The sequence below is a fragment of the Electrophorus electricus genome, chromosome 6, assembly GCF_041902795.1.
Source record: "Electrophorus electricus isolate QZ-2024a chromosome 6, ASM4190279v1, whole genome shotgun sequence".
In the NCBI taxonomy this organism is placed as follows: Eukaryota; Metazoa; Chordata; class Actinopteri; order Gymnotiformes; family Gymnotidae; genus Electrophorus; species Electrophorus electricus.
Genome location: NC_137502.1, coordinates 3,947,347 through 3,956,875, shown reverse-complemented (window position 1 = coordinate 3,956,875; position 9,529 = coordinate 3,947,347). Strand labels below are relative to the sequence as shown.

The 9,529-nt window shown below is 45.8% G+C and overlaps 1 protein-coding gene across 2 annotated transcripts; it reads left to right on the top strand.

Moving 5' to 3' along the window:
* The first annotated feature begins 259 nt into the window (after positions 1 to 259).
* Positions 260 to 9,508, top strand: znf710a (zinc finger protein 710a). 2 transcript variants are annotated; one of them, XM_035525046.2, is made up of 5 exons: positions 260 to 850; positions 2,974 to 4,485; positions 6,565 to 6,756; positions 6,952 to 7,126; positions 7,757 to 9,508. In XM_035525046.2, exons 1-5 carry the CDS (start codon positions 806 to 808, stop codon positions 7,918 to 7,920), a joined length of 2,088 nt encoding a protein of 695 aa, XP_035380939.1. In that variant the 5' UTR covers positions 260 to 805; the 3' UTR covers positions 7,921 to 9,508. The 2 variants fall into 2 exon arrangements, with proteins under 2 accessions (XP_035380939.1, XP_026860382.2); XM_027004581.3 differs by having other exon boundaries at positions 261 to 850; positions 2,974 to 4,515.
* The last annotated feature ends 21 nt before the right edge of the window (positions 9,509 to 9,529 follow it).

The following is a 9,529-nucleotide window of genomic DNA, read 5'->3' as shown; positions in this document are numbered from 1 at the left end:
CCTTTTTCTTTCTCCTTTTCTTTCTTTTGTCATTCTTTTTTTTCACACTAGCTTTCAGACATTGTGTAACGTCTTGCAGCTTAATTATTTGAAATTTGGAAATAAACAGACCCAGTGTAACTATCCTCAGCTACTCTAGGAAGTAAAAAATTCAACACATCATATGCATTATCTGACAGTGAGTGTTCCAGTGATTACAGATGTGTGTGTGTGTGTGTGTGTGTGTGTGTGTGTGTGTGTGTTGATAGCTTGAAGCATGTTTGCGTGTTTGAAGAACATGCCTCTGAGGGAAAAAGAGGTAGGTGTGTGTCTGTTTGTGTGTCTATAAAGAATTGAAGCAAGCGCTTTTGTTTGTATGGGCTTTTTAGAGAAATATGTTTGTTGAAGGGTCATGCTGTATTGAGTGTGTGCGTGAGAAAGAGAAGTAATACAGAAGTGTGTGTGTGAGAGAGAGAGAGAGAGAGAGAGAGAGAGAGAGAGAGAGAGAGAGAGAGCAAAAGTGAGAGAGACAGAACGATGGGGAGAGAAGAAGGGAGGCTAGAGAGAAGGAAAGAGAAAAGAAGAAATGGGGGTGTGTGTGTGGTGTGTGTGGTGTGCGTGAGAGAGAAGGGGAGAAAGACAGAGAAAGAAAGAGGGAAAGACAGAGTGCAAGAGAGAGAGAGAGCGAGTGAGGTAGAGAGAGGCCGGCACAGTCAGTTCTGATAACAGCAACAGTAGGAGGAGGATGAGCAGAGGCTCCGCCCCTTTCACTCCCTCAGATATAAATAGGAGGTGGGTTTTTTTTGCTCCACACTTCACTTGAAGGATGAGAGCCCTGAAACACCTTAAACATCACACCAGGAGCAATGAGGTGAGTGCCTCCCTTTAGCACACATTAGCTTTACCAATGGAAATGTGTCTGCGTTGCTGATTCATTTCAAAGTTTGTTAATTGCTGTTTAAAAAGTTTCACTTTTTTCCATTTTCTCTTAAAATAGGGGACATGAAATGACTTTTCAGAGTGCCAGGAGAATATTTACTGATAAGGGTAGTCTAACCTCCCTCTCTTTCTGTCTGGCTTCTACCTCTCGCTCTGTCTAGCACTATTCTGTCTGTCTCAACTACACTATGTCTCTTGTTATCTTTCTCTTCAAACACACACACACACACACACACACACACACACACACACACACACACACACTCATTATGTGTTAATCTCATGGTTTTGTTTTCTAAAACTATTTTTACATTCAGTTCACCTCTCCTCCAAGCTATTGCTGCTATCCTGCCTGACTGGCTCTCTCTTTCATTTGTCTTTCTGTCTTTCATTTTCTCTGCCTTTCATTTTGTCATGTTTTTTTTTCTCTGCTCCTTCTTTCCTACTCCCTCCCTCCCCGCTCTTGCTCTCTTTCTCACCCTCTCTCTGTTTCAGTCTCTCACTCCCCGCAACCCCTCCCACTCCCTCTTTCTGTCTCTCTCTTTATCTTTCTCTCTCGCACGCTCTCTCTTTCTCTCTCTCTCTGTCTCTCTCTCTCTCTCTCTCTCTCTCTCTCTCTCTGTGTGTGTGTGTGTTTCTCAGTCTCTCTTCCCCCACTAACCCCTCCCTCTCCCTGCTCTTTTCCTCTCACTCTTTCTCTCTTTATCTCTCTTTATCTTTCTCTCCCTCACTCTCCTCTCCCCTCACTCACTCAATCTCTCATCCCCCACCCTCCCTTTTCCTCTATTGCTTTCTTTTACATGCTCCCTAAATCACCCTTCCCTCCCTCCCTCACTCTCTCACTCACTCCTCTTTCAATCTCTCCCTCTTTCATTCACTCATTCACTCACACTCTCTCTTTCTCTTCCCTCTGGCAGCTTTAAAAGCAGTAATTATAAATGACGTGGTTATCGGGGCATCCAGGTTCCCCTTCTCAGTCTTTCTCCGTTTCTCTCACTTCTGTCTGTCTCTCTCTTTTTCCCCATTTTATAGCTGTCACTCACTACCACTGCCTTTCAGTCGCGTATTCTCATGCAGAGCCCATTTGTTTGCATATGCGCAAAGCTACAGTCGTCTGGCCTTGAATATCTACACCCATCAAGGTAGCACCTTGTTAGAGATGATAATCACCCTGAAGTGTTCATGTTTTGTTCCAGCATGTTTTACCCCTAGAGAGTCTGAGTCTGTGGTTCAAATCTTCCTCCATGGCTGCATGCCCCGTTTGCAGGTGTTGTGTACTCTAGTGCAGTGGCCTCGGAGCTAAAGCATCGAGTATGGACGCGATCGCCTTTCAGCCTGCATGAAAACGGAGCATTAGATGTTCACCGTCATTAGTCTCACTAGAGTAATGCTTATTATATCTACTGCTGGGCCAAGCCACACACAGAGTTCAACTCTGAACCCTTTTCCTCTCTAACCATGTTAACATTAGCTACAGCACTAACAACTCCAGTCTTCAGGTCAGCAGTGGTGCTGCTGGACTTCAGAGGAAATGCTGTGGACAGTCCACGGATGTGGACTTCCTGGTTGGACCTGGGCTCCCTTTGTGCTCCAGGTTCTTTTAAAGGCCTCTGAGGAAGGAAGCATGGTGCTTTACATAGATCTGCCTTATCCCTTCCATCTAATGAGCCCTTAGCCTCTGCAAGATGGAGCCTCTCTCTCTCTCTCTCTCTCTCTCTCTCTCTCTCTCTCTCTCTCTCTCTCTCTCTCTCTCTCTCTCTCTCTCTCTCTCACTATGATATGGTGGGGGGGGGGGGGGCAGGGAATGTCTGCAATAGTTTCCTAGTTAAAGGGAGATAGCATTCCATACTGTCACACTGTTTGTCACCTTGACTCTTTAGCTCTGGTGTTACTGTGATGCTGTTGCACTGACATGGTTGCTAGGATCCTATTGTAGTGAGTGTTGCCATGACGCCACTGTACAGTTTTTGTTGCCAGGACTACTGTAGCAAATCTGTATCCATTTGGATTTACTGTCGCTCTATATTGTCTGTATATTTTCCCGTTCTGCTGAAGGATCTGCAGGAGCAGGAAGTCCCTCTGGTCCACTGCTATTCCAGGGTGATGGCGCGTGTTGTGGACGCTGGCACGCAGACTGACCCGGTGGTGGTCCTGTCCTTGGCCCAAGCTGCCGTGCTTGGGCTCATATCTCAGAACGAGATCTTCGGTGCCACCATCGCCCCTAATGGCTTCTACATGGGAGAAGCACGCGACTGCCCCCCGCCCCCTACAGAGGCAATGGAGTATGAATATGCAGACCAGTTGATTGGGGCCAATGGAGACTACCTGCCAGAGCCCCATGGGGAGGACAGGGTGTCAGAGAGGAGGCGCCCTGGGCCCCGGGGGAGGAACAAGAGGCCACGGGTGGAAGAGGTGGTTGAGCCGACGGCGAAATCCCCTGACATACGGGCCCACGTGAAAGGAGAGAGGCCAGAGTTCTCTAGCTCCTGCTACCGCTTGAATGCTTCTCACACTGACAGCGAGCCCGAGGTGCTGGACCTTACGCCCCACAGGGTCCCGCTGAAGGAGGAGCACACTAACAAAGGCTGCGCCGAGCTCGGCAAGGAGCTGAGCAGACAGCAGACAGACACCGACTCAGACACGGAGTCCCGGGCTGTGGGACGCAGCCCTGGGGGCCGGGAGAGTGGAGCAGCCAGCCGGCCAGAGGAAGGAGCCAGGAAGGAGGAAGAGCAGGAGGAGGAGAGGGCACTGAACCTCAAGACACCAGAGGTGGAGGTGAGCCCTGTGATGAGGCGCTACTACGAGTCCAGCGTGGTAGCCTATGAGGCGGCCGAGATGGGCCTGGCAGCTGACTACGAGGACAGCGGGCAGGCCCTGCCGTGGGCAGATGGCGAGAACTCGGTGGGCCGGCGCATGCAAATCGACCGGCTGGACATCAACGTGCAGATCGACGAGTCGTACTGCGTGGATGTCGGCGAGGGCCTGAAGCGCTGGAAATGCCGCATGTGCGAGAAGTCGTACACATCCAAATACAACTTGGTGACGCACATCCTGGGGCACAACGGCATCAAGCCGCATGAGTGCCTGCACTGCGGTAAGCTCTTCAAGCAGCCCAGCCACCTGCAGACGCACCTGCTCACACATCAGGGCACACGGCCGCACAAGTGTACCGTCTGCAAGAAGGCCTTCACGCAGACCAGCCACCTGAAGCGTCACATGCTGCAGCACTCGGACGTGAAGCCGTACAGCTGCCGCTTCTGCGGCCGCGGCTTCGCCTACCCCAGCGAGTTGCGCACGCACGAAGCCAAGCATGAGAATGGCCACTGCCACGTGTGCACGCAGTGTGGCATGGAGTTCCCTACGCACGCCCACCTGCGACGCCACCAGGTCAGCCACCAGGGCCCAGCCACCTTCCAGTGTGGCGAGTGCCACAAGTCCTTCGCCTACCGCAGCCAGCTCCAGAACCACCTGATGAAGCACCAGAACATGCGGCCCTTCGTCTGCTCCGAGTGCGGCATGGAGTTTGTGCAGGTGCACCACCTCAAGCAGCACATGCTCACGCACAAGGTACTGACACAGCAGGCCCTCGAGCACAAGGTACTTTTAACCTCTGCCTTTTTCTTTTGCCTTCCTACGAACTCTCCAATCCCTTATTTGAATGGTTGCCCATGAAGTGTCTGAACCATACTCCCTACTCTCCAGCCCAGTGGTGACCATGCTGACTGTATTGCAGGTCTGAGTATACATGCCTAGAGCAATGTGGAATGTATCCTTGCTGGAGGTTAAAAATTAGCTGTGAGATCACTTGTTTGGTAGCATGTATCTCAGTTTGTCATGAGACTCAGGTTGCCAAAACGGTTTCAGTGTAAAATGAACTCTATCTTGCAGCAAACCAATCTGCTTCTCCTGCTACCATAGAGCCCTCCCTGGTATTGCTCTTAGCTCCAATGGGGAGTTGCTTTCTTCTGTGTGCTTTATGCTGTGAACATCACATAACCTGATACGTCCCTATTATCTATCTATCTATCTATCTATCTATCTCTCTCTCTCTCTCTCTCTATCTGGTTATGATTCATCACATAATGACTGCAGACTACAGAAAATAGAGGAGAATACACGTTAGCTGCATTTAAACTGAAACACTTTCCATTCACCCTGCTTTCAAAATGTGATAACCATTTACATTAGGTTATTATACGATCTTCCTATAATGCTCTACCATAAGGCTATATAAAGCATTCAGAGAATCCTATATAATGCATTCCCAGTAACTTGGTGGGCATTAATGAAGTCTTCATGAATGCTTACATAAGACATTTATTGCCTTATAATGGAATTCTATTTATCATTAGTTAAGGATCATCTCTGTAACGTGACCTTGGGCTTATGAATGACGCTACATAAATCAAATTTATTATTCTTACAACAATGTGAAATCGCTGCATACAGATATTGCCTCACAAATCACCTCAGTATAAGGCTGCTCCAGGCCGAACACAAGCATTACAGCTTTAAAAGATGCTGTTTTGTAGGTCTTTCTACTACCATTTGGCCCAGCTTCAAGGTGTTCATGAAAAATCTATAATCACTATGTGTAGACATCTTTTTGTATAGCAGTCTTAGTGATGAGAAACCACCATCATGAATATTATATTAACCCTCATATTATCCGAGCATATTAGGGTTTGCCTGTAACCACTACATACAATTAATGATGGAGAAAGAACAAAGACTAACAATGCAGTAGCCAGATACAAGACAAACCCATTTACTATGAAAATTACCAGTAACTAGAGATTTTTATAAAGGCTGCATAATGTTGGTTAAATTAGATAAATCTTTATTGTCTGAAGATGTTGAAATTGTGCCATTGCCATTAGTGTGTAAAATTTTAGGCATGTTGTGTACAAAATACAAATACTGATGTGTAAAAAAGGTTTCTGACCTAGTTAGGGTGATAAGAATGCGTTGTACAATTGTGCCAACTAAATATTTTCAGTGAGTGTAGACAAATACTGTACTTCCTACAAATTTTACCTTAACAGGTTAGCAGCATTCTGTATGAATGTTGGTCCACACTTCCCTGTAGCAAACAAACATGCCATTCCATTGTCTAAGCACCATGTTCTCTACAACACTTGGTTGCGCTGCTGAGCTATCAGTTGCATGTGTCAGTGTTTTCCAGCACTGCTCCGGGAGTTTCACTGCACTGGCAATGCGCTGTTCACCCACAACTAATGTACCCATTACCCATTAAAGGGCTTGGATGGCTTGTTAATGAGCTGATAAGTTGAGTCAGGTGTGTTTGCAAATCAAACACATTCAAATGTGCACTGGTTCGTGGATTGGTTCTTGTTTGTTTGTCCTGCAGCACTGCGATAACTACAGTGTGTGCATCCCCCCCCCTCGAATTATGAATTCTTGTGAGCAAGCAAGACAAGCAGCCAAAGCATCCTATAGCTTCAGCTGTGTCTATGGCAACCATCTCTGTTTCTCATCTAATTCTATTGCTAACTCCCCTTACACCTCAGCAAGCCTGCAGAAAGAATCGACAGAATTTCTTTATTTTTTTTAAAAATAAACCTGACAACAAAGCAACTCTAAACTGATTTTGATTACTGTTTGCCACTTGCGTCTCTTTGCAAGGGGCTGAAGGACTACAAATGTGACGTGTGCTCTCGTGAGTTCACCCTCTCGGCCAACCTTAAGCGCCACATGCTGATCCACACAAGTGTGCGGCCCTTCCAGTGCCACGTCTGCTTCAAGACCTTCGTCCAGAAACAAACCCTCAAAACCCACATGATCGTCCACCTTCCTGTCAAACCCTTTAAGTGCAAGGTGAGACAGGAACAAGTTATTTAAACCCAGACTCTGACTAGGCATAACTTCAGGAAAAAGTGCAAGCATTTTGTCTTACTTTCAAGATTTGATTTAAATTAGGCTAGAGAAATTATGTATCCCCATTGAGATTTAACCAAGCCTCTTTGGCTTCCAGTGTGAAAACCAATGTGTTTTCAATGTGTGGCTATTCAGGTGTGCGGGAAGTCCTTCAACAGAATGTACAATCTCCTGGGACACATGCACCTTCACGCAGGTAGCAAGCCCTTCAAGTGCCCCTACTGCACCAGTAAGTTCAATCTTAAGGGGAACCTCAGCCGACACATGAAGGTCAAACACGGCATCCTGGACGCCTCACCGGATGGGCAAGGTAACGGCATTCACTGGTTTGTCTCACTGAGGCTCATGGTGTCGCAGTATACTAGAGCTACATTACTGCAATCTGGACTTTTTTTTTCTTTTTTTTTTAATGGTAAGGGCTAGGCAGTCTTCTAATACATACACCCTTGCCTTATGCCCAAAAGATTCAACAATATTATGGCTACATGAACAATGAATCAGATTATACTGCTCAACTTAAAACTGAAGTGAGTGCAATATAGCAAAATAATGTTTCATATTTTCAATTGAACTAGATGGATATGATGTGTTATCATGGCAAGCAGCAGTACATTTCAGACTGTAGTAAAGCCTGTGATTCACACACACAGCACAACAAGTGACTGGGACTGGCACTGTGATTCTGCCGTCTAATCCTTGCATTTGTTGGAAGGCATCAGATTCACTCTGTTTAGTAAATACTAGTGAGCAGAGATTAAGCCACTAGAATGCTGCATGCCAGAGAGACAAGAAACTCTGTTTCATGTTGACCAAAACTTCTAAAATGTTCTATTGACCAGCAGCTGAAAGTGTGTACAGCTGCAGATTACAAATGATGTGGTTCAGTGCAGGGGGTGTTAAAACCAGTGTGGACTCAGCAAGTGCGTCTTTCTCTCCTCAGACACGTTGCCTGACATGGATGGCCAGGAGGACTACGAGGAGGAGAGCTTCGACTACAGCGAGCGGGAGAACCTGGCCAGCAACAACGCACAGGACCTCGCCAAACTGGCTGAGATGGGTTACTACAACTACGCCAAGGCTGCTGCCCGCTACACCACAGCCTAAGCATTTCCAGGAGACACTGGAACATGGTAGCCACAGAGGTTTCTGTAATGTGCTAGGCTTCAGGGTGGACTGAGAAATGGCTGCCTAGTGATTGTGGACGGGGATCCATTTTGGCTACTCTGTAAGAGGAAGTGACACTTCCGCCTCCTGATTATAAGAACGTTACTTATTTCCCTTAACAAGAAAACTACATTTAGCCATCATGATATGGGTAATAAAAGGAGGAATACAACTACTGAAGATTTTTAATTTTTTGATTAACATGCCAAATTACGCTTGTTGGCCAGCAACACTGAATAACATCTGAGTTAAATTCTATGATGCAGTACAACAGTGTATATAGAGGCACGTCTCCACCAGAGACAATCTGCCGTTCTTTCAAACGAGTTGGAGCCATCCATATTATAAATGACTAATTACAAGCACATTGCTAGCCAATTATAATTCAAGTTGTCCTATGACAAGTAAGTTTGGACAAAACCAAAGCTGACTAGGTGTGAATTCTCTGGTATTTCCCAACACAGTTTCATTTCTTTCTTTTTTTTTCCTATCTTAATACACCCCATAACCTTTCAAAAATCTTCCTCTGCAGTGTTCCGTGGTGGTTGTTTTGGGGTTTTTTTTTTTTTTTTTTTTTTGGTTGTTTTTTTTCTTATTAATGAAGCATGTAGGACCATGTTTGTGACCAGTGGATTGACTAAGGTGTGAGGAAGTCTTCAGTGCCTGTTGCATTCTGGTTTTGCCCGGAGCAAGTCCAGGTCACTCTCCAGACACATTTCAGTATTGTAACATTGGGGCATTTTTGGAACCTGTATTTATTGTGCAATGTTATTTTCTTGGCATGCTCAAGGGTAACATACTATTGATGTTCCATATTGGGAAAGCACTGTACTGTTTAACTGTCTGGAATTATATCTGGGGTGACGATATGGTAGCAAAGACCCACTTTTGTATTCTTTTCGGCAGGACTGACTTACGTGGTCATTGTTCTTGTTGCATTTGGTCACATGGTACTGCACCATGTGAGGAACACTGTGTCAAAATTCCCAAAAATAAGGCACGTGCCATCATTCCTATGGCTATTGTTGGTCTCTGGGGTTGAATGTGAGGACAATGTTCTGAAAAACTTGGGACAGGAATATTAACTGCCTTTGTGTCTGTAAGACAGTGGGCTATCCATCATTCTCGCATGGAGCTCTAAAGTGATGAACGACAGGCCACTGACGCAGGACAGGGCCAGAGACCCAGCACAGAGTGATTGAGAAAATGTACAATGTATTCTGTTCCTGCTTAGCTTTACATGGACACCCTCGGTCCTGCAAGCCAGGCAATGCTACATTATGTTAATACAGCACACTTAAAAAAAAGAAAAAAAGGAAAAACCCACAGTGCAGACTGAGCAAGTTCTGCTGTTTCAGAATGTGTCCTTGAAGCTTTAGCCATCACTCCAAGCTAGCAAGGGCGTTTTAGTTTTATATAAGCTTTCACTTTTTTCATCGCACATCAGTGTGAATATGCAGTTGATAGTTCTATGTTAAATGTTGTGCTCTGGATAATACTGTATATTAATACATTTATTTACCTTTAACTGTCTCTTGTCATCTTTACA

Bases quoted from the DNA above. Each gene is read 5' to 3' on its own strand.
- znf710a (XM_027004581.3), top strand. From the start codon at position 806: ATGAGAGCCCTGAAACACCTTAAACATCACACCAGGAGCAATGAG. The intron at 851-2,973 runs GTGAGTGCCTCC...GTTCTGCTGAAG, and splicing joins ATCACACCAGGAGCAATGAG to GATCTGCAGGAGCAGGAAGT. The intron at 6,757-6,951 runs GTGAGACAGGAA...GTGGCTATTCAG, and splicing joins TCAAACCCTTTAAGTGCAAG to GTGTGCGGGAAGTCCTTCAA.